Source organism: Leptonotus elevatus, chromosome 10 (assembly GCF_054856555.1).
Source record: "Leptonotus elevatus isolate MCC_2025b chromosome 10, RoL_Lele_1.0, whole genome shotgun sequence".
NCBI lineage: Eukaryota > Metazoa > Chordata > Actinopteri > Syngnathiformes > Syngnathidae > Leptonotus > Leptonotus elevatus.
In genome coordinates, this window is record NC_141248.1 from 11,056,305 (window position 1) to 11,081,179 (window position 24,875).

General features: G+C 38.7%; 1 protein-coding gene across 3 annotated transcripts in view; it reads left to right on the forward strand.

The window, feature by feature from the left end:
* The window catches only part of cpne5b (copine Vb), an 89,339-nt gene that overhangs the window by 48,324 nt on the left and 16,140 nt on the right, over positions 1-24,875 (forward strand). For all 3 annotated transcript variants that reach the window (XM_086087092.1, XM_086087093.1, XM_086087094.1), the window contains 6 exons: positions 6,314-6,377; positions 12,274-12,377; positions 14,561-14,665; positions 22,421-22,462; positions 22,549-22,624; positions 24,379-24,432. In XM_086087092.1, the coding sequence (XP_085943218.1) occupies positions 6,314-6,377; positions 12,274-12,377; positions 14,561-14,665; positions 22,421-22,462; positions 22,549-22,624; positions 24,379-24,432 (445 nt within the window). The remainder of the gene's footprint in view (positions 1-6,313; positions 6,378-12,273; positions 12,378-14,560; positions 14,666-22,420; positions 22,463-22,548; positions 22,625-24,378; positions 24,433-24,875) is intronic.

A 24,875-nucleotide genomic window follows, 5' to 3' on the forward strand; every position in this document is an offset into this window, starting at 1 on the left:
TTCATTGTTTTGGGTCATTTGAGGAAGTTCTATCATCTTGTGCGTCATCCTCGGGAGATCTCGTCTCCATAACTGGAGTATTACTTTTTGCTGTTGCAAATCAATAGTGAGTTTCAAATTTGATTTTCATCTCCTCTTTCCAGTGGTTCTTAGATTGGCTTGGATTAAGGCGTCTAAAAGTGAAACAAGAATTTTGAGGGGAACTAGGGACAGACAGTTGTTTAATGCGGAAGTCAACCTTAAACATTTCTTGACAATAATGGTATATGTGACCTCACTAGGCTAAACACGACATTCTGATTAATATTACATTTGTGGAATAAGACTTGTGAAGCAAAATCCAGCCATTATTATGCATCTCAGGGGGCAGCCATTTTGCATAGCTGTGATTGGCTGTTGCCTGAGCCCTGAGCAACATTGATGTCATCTTCAGTCAACAGCAAGTGGCAAAAAGGCCGTCCCCTGTGATGGATAAAAACGGCTGGATTTTGCTGCTTAACTCATATTCCACTAACACAATATTAACCAGAATACCATATTTAGACCAGTGGGGCTACTTAGAACATATTATTGTAAAAAAATAAAATAAATATGTTGACAGACTCTTGTGAGATGGCCATGATCATGATATGTAAAAATATGTGGCTGTAAATTCAGTTAAGAACGCAAAATGTGACTGACAAATATTTTGATTGAATAATGTATCTTAAGGCTGAATAGAACCAGCCATAATTTCTTGCATATCTTCTGTTTATACGTGGCATTGCAGACCTTAACATTTCATTGCCAAACACTACATTAATACATGGTTGAGGATATATATTGAAGTTACTTGTCAACAGAGTGCATCCATTGTGGGTCGTACTTGTTGATTTTGGGATTTCACAACCTTCAAATAGATCTGTTGAAATCTGCACATGAACATGAGTATGTTTTTCGTTTCAAGGCCAGTGGCTGATAACATGCTGTTGAAATGTTTTGGAGTGGGTGTGCGCATTGAATCTTTGGTGCCAAAAAGCACTCACAGTTTCTCACATCACTTGTACACATGACAGGGATGGATGTTTCCCCTGCGTGAACATTGATGGAGGTCTTTCAGTGTGCAGCTTAAAGGTCTCTTCCTAGTTGACTTTTTACAAACTCACCTCTGCACACAGCTGAAGAGATCACTTTCCATGGCAACATGTCACACATGCTGATCATTTGTAGGCAAATCTATTTATTTAGATAGCGGTGTTTGTGCAGCCACCTCACTCTGACCTTAACACATCTCTGCTATTGCATGTTGTGCGCTGAATGTATTCATATTTATATATAGATGTGGATGTAGGGAAAACAACCGAGTAATTTAAAAGTTCTGCATCTTCTTTTTCTTCATTGCAAAAGAATAACACAAAGTAAATAATATAATAAATAACACAAAGTAAATACCGGTCCCGATGAAACGTGTTGCTTAAAAATTCCCACTTCCTACAATGACGACTACGCTAACACCTGACTTCACTTCTCCAATAATGGCAAGTTGTCACTTAAGTACCATTCACTGCCAAGCGCTATTAACTGCCTCTTAAGTACAGCAATGAGTAACATTTGACAACATTTGAATAGAGATCACATATTTTTCAGTGATGGTCTTCCCTCACATGTGTACGTGAAACAAAACTAATAATTGACAAATAATAAAATAGACGAGGAGATGCCAGTCTGACTTAATGACGCATAAACTGTACACTATGGGCTATATGCCACGGAGGAGGCGGGACTTCCGGATTTTCACCAATCAACTTTGTTTCCGTTTCCGGTTTGCGACGTCCCAGTACTTGCGCTTCCGCCTTTGTGCTCCTCGGTTGCGCGTTCCCGTCGACGGGTGCGAGGCTGCGAGTGTGTAGTCTGTCTCAGTGTCCGAAGCATTTCAGATAGCCGAGGCGCCCTCCAGCCGATGAGTGGGAGTGGGGGGGCGCAGGGGTGGGCGTGCGAGTGTTGGAACGCGGTCAGCAGTGGCAGGAAACAGCGCTTATGTGTAAAACCCGGAAGTCCGTGGCATCTACCCCATAGAATACATAAGAAAGAGGAACTACAGTGCTTACAGCTTGAAGAGGAGCATTCTGGGCCTTCAAAATTAGCGTTCCCATCTGGAGAGTGACATCATGTTAGCCTATGTGTCGTGTCATGTTTCAAGGGAAAACAACAATGAAGGAAGGAAAGAGATTTGTGTTTCCAAGCTTGAAATCTAGTCACTATTTTGAGTGTGTTAACTAAAGAAAATATTAGGGTATGTCGCACAATCTGTGTTCTGGACAAAATGTTATCTAGCTTCAGAAGACTGTATCTAGCAGTATGTTAAAAAACAAAACAAAAACAATAACGTAATAATGATCACAACACATTCAAGCCTAAAAAGAAAGACACACATGGCTGTGTGACTGGGTCATTTTTGAGATACAGTTGAACCCCAGTTTAGATGAAAATCAATAGGTTATATAAATAATATGGAGACTGTATGAGTAGCTTTAAAAAAAATTGTTTACCTCTCACACACACTTTAAACACACCTAAACTTAATATAACATACTTAAAGTTATCAAAACACACATTTAAGCGTCTCAATTTTGTCACTCACACAGTTCTCTGAATATGCGGTAAAGCATGCTTGCGTCAAACTGCCCAAATGACATTTACTGCCAAACTGACACATAAAACAAAAGAAAATTAAACACAGCACAGTATTTTTAAACTAGGGGGTTAAATCTGTTCTAAATGTACAATAAAAATACAATAAAATATTTTGTTGATAAGTTTTCATATTCTTGTTAACATAAAAGTGGGAAAAAAATTAAACTAATAGAAAAATGGCTACATCTTTAAGTCATTGATACAGTAATTTCATAATAATTCATAAAATTGAGTTAAAATTAAAACAATGTACTGTACTGTAAAAAACGAGTGTGAGGTCATTTTTCTGCCACTAGATGGCATAATTGCAGTTCTAAGACTTTCATATTATCTAATCTTTAACATGAAGTAACTTGTGAAATAGTGCACATTTTTAAAATTGTAAAATATAACTTGACCCAGTGAACACAAATATATGCATTATTATTATTTATTACTGCAAAATTTTGACATGGACGTGTTTGCTGCGTTGCGACTGGAATTCCCCCAGTACTGGCTTTCCAGGTAAGGGGCGGTCATTAATTGCGCGATGAAAAAAATAAAGTGCCGTTAAAGAGCTGTGAATTAACTTAGAATGAATGCACTAATTTTGACACCGCTAAATTAACATCATAATTTTCAGCCAAACTATATCTTATCATCTAATTAAAGTCTGCCATCTTAATGCGAACATTTAATGCAAAACACTATAGCTGAGCTAACATAAATTAGCTTACATGTTATGGAGCAGCAACACATACAAACAGAATATTACAATATTATATGGACATTCTGTGCTCTGTGGGAACAAATAATATAAAAACTGTCAAACATCAAACTCTATTACACGTTTTGCTATTAATTACGCTGCATGTCTTCCAGTAGAGCTTGCACTAGCTAGCACTGAAGTTGTGCAACGCTAATTTGGGCATGCTTGATGATAATAGCGGGGTTTCATTTGCTATATTTTATTTACATTAAAATCAATAGAAGCTGACATTTTGCCTCTTCTTGAAAGATATTATAATGTGTTTAATATATATGACTGTACAACTACTATGGTAATATAGGCTTACTGTATATATTGAGCATATTTTTTTGTAAATTATATCATTTAAACTAGATGATTAAGCTCTAATTTGATTTTAAAACTGTTGTGGGCGATTGTTGTAAAACGTTGACTCTGCAGCCCAATTATGTTAGCAAACTTCCCACACATTGACTCATTATTATGTTCTTATCCTCCATGTCCTTGAGATGGCCCCCTGCTGTTACAATCCCGCCTTATGCGATATTTCCAAGCTAATATGACACTTACTTCTTAATATGACACCCAAGTGATTAACAAGGTCATTAATCAACTTGTAAAATATCAACAGCAACCGTAATAATCCTCAAATGAGACACATAAATCATTTTTTATTTCCTGCTGTTTAAAACAAAGTGCTACATTTTCCAAGGAAACAACAAAATGATTGGGCTGTTGTGATTTAAAGGGGGAGCAGGGGATGGAGTGGTGGTTTTTCATGTATTACTCAGCTGGGGTAATCTGCACAACACAGATGACAATACTTTTTAGTAGAGAACAAACGGGAGTGGAACAACCATTTTCAAGACTCTACGCCGGCACAGCCAACAAATGTTTGTCGCCGGAAAATACAAAAACAACTTTTAAGACGACGAGGACCCAGCCAAATAGATAGCCTCTTTGTGGAGCAAAATAGACTTGCAGCCCAATTCGTTTGTTGAAGAGAACCAACTGGGAAGTTTTAATAAGGCTGTTAAAAGTTTTTTGAGTACATTTTCAGCAAGTTGCACTATGTAGAGTCTGGCGCACATTTAATGGTTTTCTTTGGGATTATTTGTTACAGTAAACTCACCAATGAATTATTAAGTAGATGAATTTAATTTTAGTCTACCAGGGAGGCGTTATTATAGCCCAAGCAAAAGCTGCTCTGTAATGTGGGCGGCCAACAACTCTGATCATCGAGGCCCACAGGAAGTTTAAAAGCTAAAATGTCGACAACGGATTTACAAACTATGGAGACTATTATTATTATGGTCTGTTACATTAATGAAATCATTTGACTTTTAACTTTGGTAATCAGGATACTGTGCACAGTTTTGCTTGTGTGTTTTTATGTCGCATTTACTGTCCTCACATCATTTCTCCTCACAATCTGTAACGTACCGTAAATTTTCCGTGTTATGGGCAATATAATTGAATGTAATAAATAAATAAATAAGTGCAAATACAGTATGTATGGTATATTAGATTATTATATGCTGTATATTACAAATGAGTGGATATACTTTCTGGTTCTTGTATCTTCCTTTTTCTTTGAGAATCATTTGATCTGGACAATTAAAAACATGCAAATTCACACATGGCGCGCATGACCTCAATTTGCATGAGATAGTGCAAGCTTCGTTTGATGTTAAATGTGCAATCTGGCACTCACTGTCTTGGCTCATGAGTCATCAAACAGACTTATGTTTGTTCATGTTGCATTTATGAATGGGACAAAAGTATATACGAGAGTGAGAGAAAAATTTAAATGAATCTTTTTCTTTTAAATTGGACCACTTTCCCAACTATTGTAGACTTCATTAGGTACCGGTGCACACTGCAGAGTTATAATACAATATGAGAGCTGTTTCAAAGATTCTGCCTTAGAAAAGGAAAAATGCTCAGGTTTGATTCACACTATTAGCGTGGCTTAATTTATGATTTTAGATGTTTTTTGTTAATGTGGTTGTATTTTGTAGTTGTATTTCTAATATGCATTGCTGCTTTCATGTACCTTGTGTTGCATGCTTTCCATTTGATTGTAGTGTATCAATTAGGGATGGGCGAGTACCGATACCATTTCAAGGAACAAGCTATTAGGAGACTAGAAAATTGTACATTAATTTAATGCAATTTTAACAACAAAGGCTATATTGGGATATACAGGTCTTTCTTTAAAAAAAAATGTCATTGTTTTTTTGTTTTTTTACGAATCAAAGTATTTGTGGTATCAGTACTTGGTATCAGTATTGATGACTTCTCAAGAATTGAGTACTCATACTGGTATCGCTCTGAAAAAAAAAGTGGTATCGAACATCCCCAGTAGCAACTCTTGTGGCCGATGAGTGTCTACTCCAAATGTATAGTAGCAACTAAGATATATTTACGTTTAGACTAGGCTGTCAAACGATTAAATTTTTTAATCAGATTAATCACATTTTAGAATTTTGATTAATCACAAATTATCACTTTTCGTCTTCAACGTTTTTTGATCCACTGCACACACTCATCCTCTTTTTCTAATCAGTTAATTACTTGCATAATTTAAAATGGGGGAAAAAATGACCCCAATATTTTGACATTTGACAAATATTCTAAATCTATGGTCAAAATTAATAGTGTAATTAATCTGCATTAATTCATGATTAATGCGATATTTTTGTGTGATTAAATAATCAGTTAAGGCTTTAACCTTGACAGCACTAGTTTAGACAGGATGTAACATATTACCGGAGATGATAGATAAAGTTTTGACCTTAGCACTGCACAACTGTCAAAGCCACAAAATATAAATTTAATGTTGCCGAGCATGAATTATTGTCTATTTAATTGTTGTAACTGATCATAAAATCATTGGTCTATCTACCCCAGAGGGATCCAGGGGAAGAAATGCGGCACTATCATCTTGTCTGCAGAGGAGCTGAGCAACTGTAGAGTAAGTAAAACATCCTTATTATCACAAATGACCGTTTGGAAAAGCCGCTTGAAATGATTGTAGATATAAAGCACACTTTTTTATTTATTTATTTTTTACAATGTATGAAGTAAAAATGACACCAATGCAGTATGAAACTAAATTAAAAGAATGGTGCGCAAACCAGAATGTGTACAGTAATTTCTTGACTATAAGGCGCACCTGACTATAAGCCGCGCTAGCTAAATTTGGGTAATACTTGAGTTTGTTACACATATAAACCGCACCCGACTGTAAGCCGCAGGTGTTTTAATGTTACCGCACCGGGTTCCCGCTACTTTCTTTTCCATAATAAGGGCGCAAATTGTCTCGCTCTCGTACTGTATCTGTACTGTATTTGGGCTCTCTTGGTTTGTTTTGCTCTGCCTGATGCTCTTGCGCTTCCTTTATAGTGTGCCTTTGTATTAGCCGCAGGGTCGAATGCAAGTGAAAAAAGTAGCGGCTTATAGTCCAGAAATGACTGTACTCATAAGAACAATGTACCGTACTTGTAAGTGTTGCCTTAGATATTTAGATATTTTATGATCATACGTCCATTTTCTATTGCTCATCCTGTTAAGGGTCCCGGAGAGGCTGGATCCAAACCCAGCTGACTTGACTGGACTGGTCGCTAGTCAGTCACAGGGAACATATAAATACAGTCAACCATTGACTATCACATTCATACAGTCACAGAGTGGGAACTGGACCGAAGTCAGGCAAATGTAACTCTACATCATCAGTGACCCTATTTTCGTAGACTGACGCACGTGCGCTCTGCGTAAAAATGGGCACATCTGCATTTTCCTGCCGGTGCCAGTTTAGTTTAGCTTGTTTTGACGATTCTACGCCTCAGTAGGTGTTCCAGCATATTCTATTGCACGCCCCTGAGGAATCTGGCAATTTGGTCACTAAAAGTAGACTAGATTTTAGACTAGCTAAAAGCAGGTCTAAATTGTGGTACAGGTGATGTAACACGATTTTGGCGGATTTGATTGAGGCGCAGGCAGACAAATTCTGAGCTCCGTGAATTTAATTTATAAATATGACAACAACAGAGAAGGAATATAATATATATGTGTGTGTGTGTATTTGTCATAAAATCCTAAATCCTTCTTATGGTTAAATAGATACAACAATATATCAACTTCAACCGCAGTCCCAGCATTTTTTTTAATGATTTATTTCTTATTTGTTACCTGGGGTGAGGTTCACTTTCCTACGCTTTGGCTACAATTTCCAAGAAGGGTATGCAATATTTCCACCAACTAAAACCACTCCCAAGTGTTGTAATAAAATATCAGAGATGCTTTAGTCAAAATACCTGAAGGTTCAATAATTACAGCACTCTTATCACACTTTTTCTATACCTTTTTAAACCAGCCAACCTGTCTCAAATGAGCCACAACTCCTCTTGCCTTCCTTTAATGGGCAGTGTGCCAATTCACACACTGTTTTGTTTTACCATGATGAGCAAGAAAATGGCTAGTGGCTACTTGTGTGAATGTGCATTACGGAAGCACTGAGTCTGAAGGGGTAATAAAACAAAAAGACAAGCATTGACTGTATTTTCACTGGTGGAGTCGTCATTACACTTGTCAATTAGTGTGAGGATCTGTGCATGCTGACACATCACCAGACCCAAATACCCGCTCATTGATATCTACTTATTTTACCTCCCAACCTGCATATGGTCATGTGTTTATGCTGCCGGCTATCTCTGACCCGTTCACCCCTCTCACAACACAGCAGGCAGGACATCTGTTGTCACTCAGTGGAGTGGCACACTGTTGAATGAAATGGCCTCGCAACACGATGAGGTGAATGCTGATCATTCTCCCGACTAAGCCTGCGGTCTGAAGCTGTGGACGCTCCACTGAGCTCGCCGCGCTCACATTAGAGCAGGATATTGGAAAGCAAGAGAGTGAAACCGAACAAATTGTGCAAAGACACAGCCAGAGAGGCAATGAAAGAGGGAGCAGATGTGAAATATTGAAGACAAAAGCAAATGTGCAATTAAAAGATGAAGAATTACAAAGGATGTGCTGTGCATGTGTGTGTGAGTGTCAGAGAGAATGAAACAAAAACAGTGAAGTGAATCGATAAAGGATTATTTCACACCCTGCAGGTACCAGCTCGTACCTCTAGAATCAGCTTGGATAATGACAGCGTGAGGCCGAGATTTGCTTAATTAAAACTCAGCTCAGCTTGACCTTGTCCCCATATAGGACACGCACACACAAACACAAACCCTCAAACTTGCAGACATTATCCTTGAATTAAATCCCTATTTGGAATCTTAAACTATTTTCATCCTTTAGTGCATTTTAGATTTTAGAATGTGGCATCAACAAGCCTGAGACCATTCAGTACTAAACAAGTTTTTTTGTGGTTCAGTTGGTGAGAAAGCAATCTGATCATGACTCAATTGGCAAATGATCACATCATTTTTTAGGCCATCTCTAAATTCACAGTCAGAGGTGATTATTTAAATTCACTACAAAAATCTTAAGTTACTACAGTGTAAAGAAAAAAAATAGCATCTACTTACTATTCTATTGATGAAGCAGTGCAGTCTGGAAGCACTTTGCACATTTCTATGCAGTAAGATAAAGAAAATGCCAAATAAGAAGAAACATCCAGAGAGAAAGAAAAATAATTATGATGTACTTTGAAGGGGAGCAGGATTTAGTAATTGCCGTTTCTTCAGTTTCATTCAAAGATATTGATGTACAGGACACAAACATTCACACACACATACACACATGCATGGTTTAAATATTGATAGTTGATTACCTCTATTTTAACAAATGCTGTTGATCCTCAATCTTAGCAAGAATGTAAGTCCGTGCTACAGAACGTTAATGAGGCAGGGGCCGTTGCATATTTAATATCCCCAACACTGTTCATCGCCATAAATATTTTTATGTGCCTACTATCGCAGCAGCGCTTCCTTTGTATGTGTGTCTTTTTACTCTGGCTGAATCAGGGTAACAGCAGCAGCAACGCACAAGACCATTCAAATAGCTACTTGGAAAGACTAATGAGAACCCTGGAACAAAGTGTTTAATGTGATGAGAAGAAGAAACAGGTCTTTCTTTTGTTATGCCACTTGCTTCCATATTAATTTATCAGAATATGACACGGGTTTGCAAGTTGCCCCAAGTATTCCGTGACTACGCGTACTCCTAAATGCATGAATTGATAAAAGGGTTTATTTTATTCATTTAAAAAGACATGGTTATTGTGTTATACAGTAAAAAGGCAAAATATATTTTTTAAATGGCTGATAATCATCCTCAACCACCATAATGACAATATGAGAATGAGAATTTTGTTATGTCCAGCAAAATGGGTGTCACATAACCAGGTATATTGTTTCACACAAAACTTCACATGCATATGATTTGAGTTGCCATGACCACAAGAGGCAGCACTGTTTTGAGCCCTGAATCATAATTCAATTTTTATTACTATATTATTTGTTGACAAATTGCAAAAACATACACGTGCCAGTAATCAGACGCAAAACACTGCAGCTCTGCTAAACATCTCCCTTTGACATTACCCCACCATCACTCGAAAATGGTGGCTCTTCGCCCTGACGCCTGGTGGGTGGGGCATATTATTTAAATTAGCCCAATTGCTAGCAAACTAGATAGGACGGGCGGGGTTGTTGGAGTAATGCAAAATGCGATCTTTGTTGACAGTTCAACAGCGCTAAGCTAGTCATTGCACTCACCATTATCCAACCTTTGGATGGTAGGACTACATTTCCCATGATTCTTAGATGCAAAAGCAGGAAGTAGTTCGAGTTCAAGTCGGCACCTATTACGTAAGTCCGTCCTGCTATCGATTAGATGCGGATTGACAGACACGGCCCCGGTGCAAAATTCTTTTTGGCCCCTACTCATGTAGCCTCCGTGGACCCCATAATCCGTGGCGAATTTGGACAAGTGTGAAGTAATTGCCTTGTGCTTCGTGCAGAGTCCCCCGATGGAAACAAGGAAAACTAGTAAAAGTACAATTAGTTTTGGAAATAATTAAGTAATTATAAAACAGCATATTATTTGAAATAAAAAGTACTCCATGACTTTTCGAGCTTTGATCAAGACAAATAATTAATTGTCCAGCAATGAAACACCACTTCTGACATGAGCGATAGATAGATAGATAGATAGATAGATAGATAGATAGATAGATAGATAGATAGATAGATAGATAGATAGATAGATAGATAGATAGATAGATAGATAGATAGATAGATAGATAGATAGATAGATAGATAGATAGATAGATAGATAGATAGATAGATAGATAGATAGATAGATAGATAGATAGATAGATAGATCGCAGTGTTACTGCAAATATCGTTGTGCCATTTCTAATCTAACTGTAAATTGCTGGAATGTGCATACCTTTCATTAAAATGCTTTTGAGTCAGCGGTAACTGTCACCTGCTGTTAGCCTTTGAGGGTCTCAGCCTGTGGAGTTCCATGTCCATGAGAAACACAGTGGGCAACTGCTGCTGTCATTATGCAGACATACAGTACGTGCAGTTGCTATCCGCAAGGAAAGACAAAAAGACATTGAGTGCTTGAGTATGAATAATTTTCAAAAATATAAATACCTCTTAGTATAATGCGCTTCACTTTTAGATCATCTTGCATGTTGTATGAGACACAGCTGTTAATGTGTCATACAGTGAGCAGCATGTGAGATGAATGGATACCCAGATGAAATGTAATGAACTCTGCAAAAAGAGTGTCAAATGTGGCAGATGTGCAGTTGGTACTGTATATACCCCCAGGGTGAGGGGAAGGAGGCAGATGAAGTTCCTCTCACTGCTTGTCTGGGAGTGATAAAAATAAATAAATAAATAAATAAAACAACGGCAGGAGGTCATTGTGGGGAAAACCAAAGCAGGAATCTGAGCGGACATCGACATGCATGCACAGAAGCACTCACACAATCTGTCACACTTGGAACCTCACATCCATCCCCTAACTGATTTGCCACCCGGCGCACCGGCTGACAGGAGGTGCAAGCTGTGACATTAAAAAGCTATCAAGCTATCATTAGTGGAGCGTTGGCTGCCTGGTGCACGACCTCAGGCAATGATGACAACAACAGCAATTTATTGTCAAAGTGTGTGAAAATATTGTAATGAACACTATCTCATAGATTAGCCACAGCGTGCATCCAAGCGTTAGTCGGGCTTCTTTTTCTGCAAACTATAAGAGGCAGCCACTGGGAGGGGAGCATTAAGAAAGTACCTCAAGCCTTAAAGGCTTGCCAGTGATTTATATTTGGGCATGCTGTAAACCCTACATGATAAACAATGTGTGGAAAAATTGCACAATAAGGCTTACCTGTTAGAGAGGGAAATAAAAAGTTTATGGCATGAATTAATCTCTCAGCAGTATGGCTGTTTTTGTCCTGATTTCACCAAGTGTTTTTTTTTCTCTTCCAAAAAATGCCTGATTAAAAAAATAAAAATAAAAAATATTTGTGTGGTTGTATAAGGTGGTGTTGATTGTGATTTTTGGAGCAGAAAAAAAAAAACTATAATAAAATAAAGCTAGCTTTAGGAAGGAACCAAGTAAAAAAAAAAATAAAATACCTTGCAAGGGCAATTTTCACATGGAATTACTTGAAACAATACAAAACTATCATTTTGACATTTTCATTTGTCAACTCATTGATTTTTACTGTGTTATGGCTTTGCAGTTGTTGTTGTAAATTGTCACACTATTAGAATGCCGTTTGCATGCAGTATGCAAAGTCTGCACAACATAATCGACATAAACTGTAACACAGTTTTTAATGGTACTTATCATTTGCCGCCTTACTATTCCCCCATCTGCTCACATTCTAGGACAGCGCCACTATGCAGTTCTGTGCCAACAAGCTAGACAAGAAGGACTTTTTTGGGAAATCAGACCCGTTTATGGTTTTCTACAGAAGCAATGAAGATGGAACGTAAGTAATTGTCTGCTTGTCTATCTATCTGTCTGTCTGTCTGTGTAGCTAAGATTGTGTCTACTGTATCTAGCTATTTAGCTAACTAGCTACCTAACTAGATAGCTAGCTACACCGTATCTCATAAAATATAGCTGAATAGCTAAACCCCTGGCAATAAGTCAGGACACCCCTAATTGAAAATGTCCAAATTGACCACTTCCATCCATCCATCCATCCATTCATCCACCCATCCATCCATCCATCCATCCATCCATCCATCCATCCATCCATCCATCCATCCATCCATCCATCCATCCATCCATCCATCCATCCATCCATCTCTGGGCAACGGTACATCCTGGATTGGTGGCCAGCCAATCAGCATATAGACAAACAGCCATTCACAATGTCTTCAAATTAGTGAGGATGTGTATTTTGGGGTAGTTGAAAGATGCTGGAGAACCCGCAAAAAAATTATCATTTTAAGGACAGGGAGAACATGCAAGCGGAGGGCCTGGGCTCAAATTTGAAGCCAGAACCTCTTGACTGTGAGGAACACATGCTAACCACATGGCCAACAAGCTGGGTTTTCATACATTTCGCATTTTGTCATAATGCAAGAGATCACTGATTTTTTTTTATTTTTAAGCCTTTTATATTGGTTTCAATTGGATTTACGGTATGATGACAAAAGCTGTATGCTATACAAAAAAAAACAACCTCAGTACTAATTCTGGCTAACTAACAGGCACCACTATATAGATCAACAGAATCACGGGCTGTATTTGTCACATTGTAACCACTAGTTGCTACAGTGAATTTGTCTCAGCCGAGGGAAAATAAAAAAAATAAAAATGTCATGGTGACGTTAGCTGAATGTTGTTTTAGTTGATAACTTGGGGCAAATGTACTTGCTGGCCCACACTGTAAAAAAAAAAAAGGAAAGGGTGAGCTGGTTCGATGACAGTCCAAAACTTGAACAGTTAATGTCAGTCAGAAGCACACTAAAAGCTGAAGGCAAGCCGGCAGCACTCTGGGAGTTGATAAGCATGTATCAAGCAGCTAATCATAAATTCCATATTTTGTTATTCCAGCCTTGCACAGTAGACCCTCCAATCCCAAAGCCAAGTCCTTACAAATGCAACCACTACTGCCTCTATATGTATGGATGGAAATTCGGGATTGTTAATTTTCAACTTGTTAATTTTCTCTCTCTCTCTCCCTCCCTACCTCCCTCCCTCTCTCTCTCTCTCTCTCTCTCTCTCTCTCTCTCTCTCTCTCTCTCTCTCTCTCTCACTCTCTCACTCTCTCTCTCTCTATATATATAATCGGTATAGGTCTGAAAAAAAAGTGCTATTGAACATCAAACCCTATCTATATGAAATCATATACAGTATATGTAAACGATCTTGAAGGGAGGAGCGAGAAGATGCACATACTGCACTATATGGGCACGCTGCAGTGTTTAATGAGTCACACACAACTCATGCTGCATACGGTACTAGTCACATCACTACTGCAAACAACTAAATATCTCCAAGAGAGCATACTGTATATAGGAGAGGTAATTAATACAAAAAGCCCACATAAAAACAAAACACTTACCGTCAAACGGTACAGTATGTTTAAGCACCGTCCTTTTCTGAGTTTCCCAGCAGCTTCAGCCTTGTATCGAACTGGAGGTGCTATAGCAACGCCTCATTAACACTCCTGTAGCTTTTTTGGGACCATAAAGAAGAGCATATTCGATGGCCGAGACTTACAAGGACTTCAAATGCTCAGGGCACTTAGTGGAGCACAAGTTATCAGAATAAAAGTGACACGCCTTGTTGCCTGGTGAGGGGATGGTTTGTGGTATTTAATAGGGATTTATGCTCTGTGAAGCACTGCAGATAGCAGAAATTCTTTGGTACAGAAGGGCTTGGTTTAGAGAGTCAGACTCAGATATGAAATAATTCTCTGGGGTCTATAAAACAATATAACTGGGAGAGTAGCCAGGAAATAAACAAAGCTGGACACAGCCCCTATTCTGAAGTGTCATACTTGGCTTCTGCATCCGAGTCTCTGTCCCTTCCATTGCACACTGCTCCTCCTCTTATTTGCATACTTATCTCTCATGTCTGCATAAAGAGAATTAATGAGCACATTATTTTCACTGCCACTTTAACTCTTGTCCCCTCCTCTACACTCTTCTTCTACAGGTTTACGATCTGCCATAAAACAGAGGTGGTGAAGAACACATTAAACCCAGTGTGGCAGCCATTTGCCATTCCTGTCCGAGCACTCTGCAATGGCGACTACGACAGGTAAACCTGGCCAACAAAGCTGTTTGTTGTCACTCCATTTCGACATAGTCAGGCATGTCGGATGACCTGCCTGCACACACAAACACAAACACACACACACACGCAGCCCGATAACCCCATCCACATCGTCTGTCCTCATTGATTCCTGCTGCAGTCTATCGATGACCTTCACGGCCTCTATCGGTATACCCCCAACAATGTCCAGTGTTCTGATGGCAGCCATTACTGGACCACAAGCATCCTTGAGTTAAACCAACAAAAATCAATATGGTCTCAACATGTTGCACTGTTTTTTTCCCACAGTCACACTATTTTACTTTAACTACATTCGTAGATTACTGCTCGGTATTGATTCTTGCTGAATAGCACGCAATGATGAGTGCCTTTCTATCGCCACTGGATGCCTCGTTGTGCTCTGCTACAGTACTATCTGTTTTCCAAGATTAAAGCAGGTAAATATAGAAATGACACCATGTATAAATGGGCTATATTCAAATGTGTTTAAAGGGGAAGTCAACCATAAACATTTCTTGACAATAATGTGTTTTATGTAACCTCACTAGTCTAAAAATGACATTCGGATTAATATTACATTTGTGGAATATGAGTTATGCAGCAAAATCTAGCCATTTTTATCCATCTTAGGGTGTGCCCATTTTGCCACTTTCTGTCAACTGAAGATGTTGACTGAAGATTGTTTATTATTGAGTCTTAAGGTTAGTAGCAAAGTAGCCTAAACATTTTGAATGGGGGTGGGATTAATACGATTTTTTAAAGTTTTCTTCTTCTCACTGTTTTAGGCAGAATTTGACTTTATCTTTAGTTTTTGTTTTCTTTTTGTTGTTGATTTTTTTTTCTCTTTGAGGAACCTGACACCAACTGTGTGCTTTGTTATCGCCTGAAACAAAAAATAAAAATGAAATGAAATGAAGATGACATCAAAATTGCTCAGGGCTCAGGCAATGACCAATCACAGCTCACCTGCTTTCTGAAGCTGAGCTGTGATTGGTTGTTACCTGAGACCTGAGCAACTGTGATGTCATTTTCAGTCGAAAGCAAGTGGCAAAATGGCCGCCTTCTGATATTGATAAAAAATGCTGGATTTTGCTGGGAAAAAATATGTGTTTCCCGGAAAATGTATTAAATTTGATCTAAATAGTAAATGGAGAAGACCTATTTAGTGCTTTATCTACACCATACGGTGTCCAAAGGGTTTTTACCAGGCCTGACATTAAATAATTTGAAAACGTATTCACATTTGACACATTGTTCTACCTCCGTAAAAGTTGTGCTTTTAAGTTTCAAATGGCTTACCTTAAATAGAATCTCACGTTCCATTGGGGCCAACAGTTATTGCACACTTTGTGTTGTTAAAGCAAAGTAAATAGTCTTCGCGGCAAACATCCTAAAATGTTGGATGGGTTAGCCTGCATGCTACATGGTACACTAGCTAGCTGTGGAAACCATATTATATATATTAGCCATAGAGCAAAGCTTAGCTTATTGATGATGCGCATATAGCCGCCATCTTGCGTGTGTTTGGCTCCAATAAGTTCATTAAACTCATTGAATTCTTTAGCGAAATTGATGCGGATTGGTTTGTTACAAACATCAGACATGTAGCTATGATATACAAGCTATGTGTCATTTAACAAACGTGGCTTTTTAGACCATCGCGAGACTTACACAACGCAGCGGCCACTCAGAGGGAAGGATCTATTTATTGATATCTATGCGGACAGCTGCTTTCTTAAGAACTTACCTGTTCTGTTTCAATTTTCTCAACGATCACGCAGCATTTTAAAAATATCTTGCACAGCTTGGTAACTTGTTGCGCTGTTGGCGTTTGGACTAAAAACCAGGAAGAAAAAATCCCCTGGATTAACATGTTTGCTTTTTGTCAAATCACTGGAGAAGATTTGCAGGGCGTGTCATGTAAAGATTCAGAGCATTGTCAAAAGAGCATCAGGTATGATGAGGTATGGTGGAGGGACATTTTATTTTCAGATGCGGCAAGTGGAATTTCCACATCGTGCTTATCAGTTACCATGTAACCAAAACGCTGGTTAAAGTCAAATTATGATTGAAATATTAATTTGCCACGCCCACTATAACAAATGAACAAAATACCATTCATTGGTGCACAACTCTACTAAACACGAATATATATTTGTTATTCCTGGTCTGGAATCCTCTTACGTTAGTTTGTTCCATAATATACACACATACATCATTTAATAAATGAGGCTATTCAGTTTCATGTTTTTAGTTAAAGTTCAAGAGTGAAGGGGTCTAACAGGGTCAGTTATTTTATGCAAAACAAAGTAATTAGATAGGCTTGGCATTAGAGAATACAAATGAGAAGTAACACTGAATTACATTGAATTAATAGTTTCCTCATTTCGTTGACCTTTAGCATCCATTGGACTGCGCTGCGACAGAATCTAACGCTTTGATGGATTTCGCTTGTCTTACTTGGCACATTATGAATAAAGACACTTTGTGTTGTAGGGGATCAGAACTAATTTCTCCCCTAGCTTATCTGTCTTCCTTTCATAGATAGAAAGAAAACAGAGTGATGAAATAGAAGTGACAGGCACATTTCCTCTTCTGGAGGGTAAGAAAGTTTTTGTGCAATACAATTTTTTTTGTCATAATGTGTGTGCCTCCAGTTGAATCCTAATTAAGGGGGATTTTGTGAAAACAAAGGATGTGTGTGAGATCCAACCCAAGAAGACAGAATGGATGAAAGCTGCTTGTTCCTACAGAGGAGCTGCAACATGTAACAAAACATTGGGGGAAATTGTGTCAGCCAGCGTATCACACATGGACTCCAAAAGGGGTCAATAACCTGTCAGAGTCGATCATAGACTCGGGAGTGAGGTGGGCATCAAAGGCGCGCAACACACCCGCTTCCATGCGGTGTGAGTAATGGAATGTGACGAGTCACAAGCTGAAACGGTTTGAAATGCTGCAGGTCTTTAAAATATGACCAAGGCAGCACAGAAACAGGTTATACACTTGCTTTGCCTGCGATTTTCCTATCCATATTTCCATTGGGTGTTTGTCATACATACATACATACGGAATTATGAATGACAAGCACCAACAGCAACTAAATGCATTTTATGCCCCATTAAATGCAGGGATCGGGTTGACGATTGCTACATGAATGGCCTCTTATGAGCATGCAATGCGGCCGTTGTCTTTTTAAAATTTACAGTAAGACAGACCAACCACTAGAGTACAGTATTCATAAACGTCAAAAGTTGAAAGCAAGGCTTTTTCAATGCTACCTTAAACTCAGCAGATTCATCAGTTTTGTACTTGTAGTGAGCTTGTTAGATTTTCGTATAATTATAATTATACCATATTTGATTGAAATATTTCTAACTGTAAAAGGACGCATATTAGAATATTAATCAATACTTCATTTACATTTATGATTTGAGGTCTCTGATTATGTGATTCTTTTTGGTGGCTTAGGGCCAAATCCCACTAAGGAGTGAACATTTGTGATGCTAACGAACGTTGATTTCAAGTCAGGGTTCGTTCAAGGTCTGTCATTTACTGCTTGTGTATACGCCTTACTGCCCACTCTTGCCTTGAACAAGACCCTGTAAAGTGAAGTCATATATTTGTTTCTAAATAGAAAATAGATAATTGCTGAAAATGTGCAGACTGACAAGTGACAACTATGTAATACCCAATCATGGTGATATAGCGTTCAATTGTTTTTCACCTTTTTTTCCCCTGATTTTTATGAGCATGGCGTCCAGCATGAGTTGCCTATCCACCATTATATAAGAACGTGAGCTGACCAGTAGCCACGGGTATGCATGGTATGGTAGGCTTTTGTTGTCAATCCATAAAATGTGTGAAACAGTGGATCAAAAACATGACAACAACAAGAATACAATCATACAATACGAACATATATCATAACCGACAAAATCTTCTCCATTTACATCACACACAGACAGGAACAATCGGGGTGGAAGGTGGTCTCCCTGGCCAACTTTACACCATCCACCCGTGGATGTCTGCTTGCAGTTCCCTTATAAACGTACTTTGCGTGCTCCGCTCTTTTGCTTGTGAGTCTCGGCTATGTGCACGCCCATAACGGCGCTAATGCCCCTTTCTGACAGCGCTCGTCTGCAAAAGGGGAGAAAACTCTACCCATGCTCATAATTAGACGGTGTATTGTGCAACACTTGTGCTGGGCACAAAAATAGAACCCTTCGACTTGAATTTCAGAACCCTTGCAGTCTCTATGATTTAAAACGCCCTCTTCTTCCTCACATCAAGTGGGAAAAGGCACTGGAGTGAGTACAAGACCACAGAAGTAAGTAGGGCCACTTAATTAACTTACTATGCATGTTTTTGGAATGTGGGAGTGAACCAGACTACTTGAAGTAAACCCAGGCAAAAACAATGGCAACAACTCAACACTGGAAGGCCAGAGCCTGGATTTGAACCCACCACCTCTTGAGCTGTGAAGAGAAGGTTCTAACCACAAAAAAAATGACCATGCCACCTGGTTGGGTTACATATTACCGTGCTATATTTATATTGATTGTAGCTTCTCACAAGGCACTGTATGTGATCCAAGAATGACAATAGACTTCATTTGGAGAGAGAAAAAAATCTCAGAAAAGAGGCTAATAACAGAAGAGGAATGGAAACATGATGTGTCATGCAGTGTTACAAAAGAGACAACAAAAGTCTTCCAGACTAGAGCAGGCAAAAATCTGAGAAATCAGGATGAGCTAAATGGAAATGTGGACATGGCGTATTGTGTTTCTCGGATATGACCTGAATAATGTAGCCTTCGTTTCTCATAACGACAGTGGAATTTCTGTTCATTTTGAGAACATCGAATCCTCAGATGCTGAAAGTCCAGTCCAATCCTGTCGAATCCTGCCACTGCCAAAAAAACAGGACTTAAATATATACACGGCACAGTAGCAAAATGGTTGGCACATCTGCATCAATAGTTCTGAGGTCATGGGTTCAAAGTTCAAACCTGCTCTTCTCATGTCTGTGTCGATTTTTTCCACTCGGGTTTCTCCCACATCCCCAAAATATACAGTACATGCATGGTGGTTTCCCCCATATATTTGAGCAACAGTTAATAAATGAATGTAGTTCACTGATTTAATTAAAACCTCCCAAAGCTCATTTCATCCATATTAACAAGCATAGTGACTCAGGAGCTTTTGATTTTCATCGGTGGCAAATATTACAAGGCGATCTTTGTAATTACAGCAGGAGAATGGTTCAGTGTTAAATGTACTCCGCTTTTTTTTCACTCTCTCACAATCACATGTCCCTCCATTACTGGAGATGAGTCATTTCATTAAAGAAGCCTGAGAATAGCAGGAGATAACGGTGGCAGATTAGTTCTGGAGTGTATATTGTGCTGTGAGTTCAGGGCGGGCACTTAAGGAGCTGAAAGTCTTATGATCCATGCTAGGAACGTTTTCTTTTAAATCACGATGCAAACGTGTCAGAATAATGTCTTTGTATTGGTCCTTAATTTGTGTAACACAAGCTTTAATTCAATTCTTGTCCACGAATTGGTCTAATGAAAGGTAATTGCCACTTGTTCTTCCTTTCTCTCAGTTTTTAATGCCATCTAATTCAATCCACTGCAATTGAGAGAGAAGCATCGTGTTTCCACCACCAATGTGACAAGCCCATATTCTCTTCCTTACACGCTTGAAGATAACCTCAAAAGAGCAACCTGTCACCACAAAGCAACAGAGGCCAGATGGCGGGGAACTAGTGTGGCTTATTCCAGGCCTCAGTCCTCTGTGACAGCTTTCTTTGAATCTGAGCTGGTGGAACTTCTTATGGAAGGCAAAGTTAGCAAGAACGAGAAGCGTTGGAATGAGATCAATGGAACTCAGCTATGAAGGTGCCCAAAAAGTCGTTTTTTTCTGCCTCTTTGCTCTCCAGAAGAAAAAAAAATCTACTACTCTAGTGCAATGTAGCAGCTAGTTTTCTGATGTCTTACTGAGTGATGGATTTTTACATGTGCTACAGTTTGCAAGTTACATATTTTAGGCAATTTTCCACAAGTCAAAATTGTTACCCACAAGATACAGCATATGTGCTACGGTTTTTGAACAAAGACAAATTCCAATAGAAAGTTGTTATGAATAAAATTACTCTCCTCCACCAAACACCTATTAACTGTGCAATACATAAAACAAATTAAACAGTTACAGTTATATTTTCGTGCCCAGCACAAGTGTAGTGCAGTAATCTTCCTAGATCTGCTTGGAGGCGTGTTAGACAGAGTGTTGGTATTTTTGCAGACACGTACAGACACTTTTTTTTTAAAGGGCGGAAGAGAAAAGGGGGCAAATAAAATAAGACTTGTCTTCTTTCTGCTCCATTTAATTCAAGATTGGAGAACATTTGTATTTATATGATATTGTTTTGTTTTGTTTTTCTTTTATAAATCAAGGGACGCACTGATAGTCCTTGACATGTTGGAAGAAGAAATTGATTTGCTCGAGTCCGGCGGGAATTCGAAGCACACAGGATGTATGTTTATAAAGAACTGCAAGACCTCCACGGGTAGACGATGTAGAGTTGACCAGGCAGATCACAGATCTGTGCTGCAAAGTGACTAACTTTGGGCAAGAGGGCGGGGTGCCCTCTGTAATAGTCGCCAGCAGGCAGGGCACATGGACAAACCACCATTCACGTTAATACCTATGGGAAATTTAAACTTTTTATTGAACCTAATAAAAATGTTAAATCTCATGTACGGCACATTCTTTGCTTTTCGTTTAGTAAAATCCACTAACCATGGTAAATGATAAGTCATCATACCACATTGCACAGCCCATTAAATTATACATGCGGGGCTTGTATTTCAGGAAAGTGTTTGTGGACACTTTCTTCCATGTGATGACATAATTACCTCTTGTCACATACATCATCATGTTCTGACAGTATCACGTTTTGCTTTAAAGAGTTTCCACTTGACACACTATACCAGTAAACTGAACGCCTCTGCGCGTTTACGCAAGGAAAATCTTAGTTAATTGATTGAAGCAGTGGGCGAAAAGGAGCTCAGGTTGGTGGGTAAAAGGAAAATGATATACAATAAAATGCGAATTCCACTAAAAAATTCATGATAAACACAGCAGACATCATTGGGAATTGGAGATATGCAGGCAAATCCACTCTGCCAATCCTCTGGGGATGAAAATAATTTGTTTCATACTGTGTATTGTACTACAGTACGAGTAAAACATCTGCCCACAGAGGACCATTAAAAGCTTATGTTGGTTGCACAAACACTCCCACGTCACACTATGGGCACTAAGCTGATGATTCCTATGCCAACGGATTTTGCATACATTGTTGAAATGCAGAATAAAAACAACTGCCCTCTGTCCAACTTCTCGCCAGCTACGTTAGAATACGTCCCTCCTTCTACTCTACCTGCAGAGCTTCTATATATCCAAATGGAGCTTGTGCAAGCTTGTTGCAGCATGAGTCTTGTTCAAACGTATACATTCAGCATATTGGTATAAATGATTGTAGAATGGAATAATAGAATAGATGCGCACGGCAATGTGACTCTTGTAATGAATTTAAGCACAAAGCAGATTTCATTGACAAACAAAACAGTAGCAAGCTGGTTCAGCTTGGAACATAACGTGAGTAACGCACTTAGCTTACTTTCCAAACAACTGTCTTACATAGCTTATCTCTGTCTGATTCTTTCTGCAGAACAATCAAAGTGGAAGTGTACGATTGGGATAGAGACGGCGGGTGAGTGGAATTGATTCTTTCCTCCTGTAAGATTTTTTGTAACTCACAGGTTGTCCAACTGACTCGCACTTGTTTCCTGTTCCCAGTCATGACTTCATTGGGGATTTCACCACCAGCTACCGAGAGTTAGCTCGAGGGCAGAGTCAGTTCAATGTGTATGAGGTAATTCATTGGTGTTTTTATGTTTGTAGTCAGTGTTGTACCTGAACATGAACTCGTTCTCGAAATTTTTGTCATTTTTTTACTTCAGAAAAAGAGTAGTGTTCAAGAAGAACATGTTCAACATGCAGTGATGAATATGCATTAGGCTATGATGATGGTTTTGAGTGAGTTGTAGAAGTTGAATAAATACGTTTTGAAATCATTGAAGAATGATTTTATTAATTGTGATTTTAATCTTAATTAAAATAATTGTGATTTTTATTATTTTTTTCATAATCGTCCAGCCCTACCAGCTTGCAGAAACACATTCTTTCCATATATCTTCCATTGATTCCATCTTCCTTAAATTAATTTGTATTTGTTCATTTTTGTACGTCAAAATCTGGCACTACTACCTGGATGCTGACACATCTGCATAAAAAAAAGGATAACTAAATCCAGCATCACACTTTTTATAGTGCCTCTCAATGTACAGTAAGATCTTTTGATCTAGATTTCTACTTCCAGAAACAACTCATGGTTCAAAGAGTACATGACATAGTCTATCACTTTTTTTTATGCATGAAGATATTATTCTTTTTTTAAACTCTTTTAATATAGCAATAGCAAATATTTGAATAGGTAAAAAAACAACAAAGTAGACATGTCAGGATCTTCATGCTGCTATGGTTCCCGAGCCTCACCCCCGAGGATAAATACCTGTCTTTTGGATGTCATCTCCATTATGTGTTACTTGTGATTCTTCTCTGCCTCCCAGGGAGTCTGAAAGGACTTTTTACTTTTTGCATCAGCAGATTGTTCAGTGTGTCAGACAAATTGCTATCCCTCCATGTTAAATTAGGGGTTGTCACTTTCATGCCTCACATCCTTAGAGAATCAGCGTAATGAGCTGAGACGTCTTCGGTCTCAAAATTGACATTTCTCTCTTGTTCTCGAGCTAGACGAACGTGAGTCATGCACTTTGAGCCTGCTGTCCACTACATCCATCAAGACACATTGTATTTGGACACTTCAATGTTTGCGTGTCTAATTTGACATGCACATGGTACCAAGAGTAAAGTGTTAAATTGGGTGTTTATAAGTGCTCTTTATTATACCTCATACATGCGTTCACAAACACTCACTCACACACCAAGGCTTTAAGTAACCGGCTTAGCAAATTCCATGCCTCGTCTAAACACGTTGAAAGGCAAAATTAAGAATCAACCGCCGAGACAGTCCCAAAAAGCTTCACTTGGCATACATCCCCTCCCGAGTATAATCAGATTTTGAGGGAAGCTATATGCTGCTTACGCCACAGCAGCTAGCCAGTTTAGGCTGGCTACCAGTGCGCCGAAACACGTTGCGATGTCACTCCTAAGTCCGTAACTATCATGTCCGTGCCGTGGTGGCGAATAAGATACATTTCGGAAAAGTATAATTCTCAAGAAGGGATGCCGAGAAAAGATGGAGAAACCATGCTAATTGCTAAGCTAACCCAAAATTGGCGCTGGCTGCCATGTTTAACACCGGAATTAGGGCTTGGGTGATCAAGTACACAACATCCAACTTTGAACAGCAAAATACGCAAATAATGAAATTAATTATAACAATAAATCGAGGAGGAGTTTTATAAGTAGTGTATATTCTTTGAATGCCACTTTAAGGTCATGCGAATAAAGTATTTCCCCACAGTTTCAATGATATGCATGGGATTTTTTTATATCAGTCCGAGGCAAAGAAGTTCCTCTCATTGGTTCATTTTTTATTTCTAGGTTATAAATACCAAGAAGAAAATGAAGAAAAAGAAATATGTCAACTCTGGAACTGTGAGTGCCTGCAGCTAATTAAGGCTGGAAGTTTGCCTCTTTTGTACTTCACTGTTACTTCTCTTGTTCACTGATTCAGTCCAATTATCACTTTCGATGGAGGGTGTTGTAAAAATTGAGTATTTTTGGTGAATACAATACGGATGGAGCCACAGTATGAGCAGTTCACCACAGTTTGTGCACATTAATTCTGTACATTGGACCCAGTAGTTGACTTGTTTATTGGTTCATTTCAGAATTGTGCCACAAAAACAAAAATCATAGAAGTTCAAAATTGAATCGCAGTCAAACAGTTAGATCACAACGTTAGATGTCAACAAGCAATTTTCCCCAAAACCTTCCTGCGAGTGTGATTGTGTGCAAGTAATGCATACAAATACAAGTGATACAAATCATCTTCACACTTGTCTCGGGGAAAGTAAATCAATCATCTATAAGCAGCC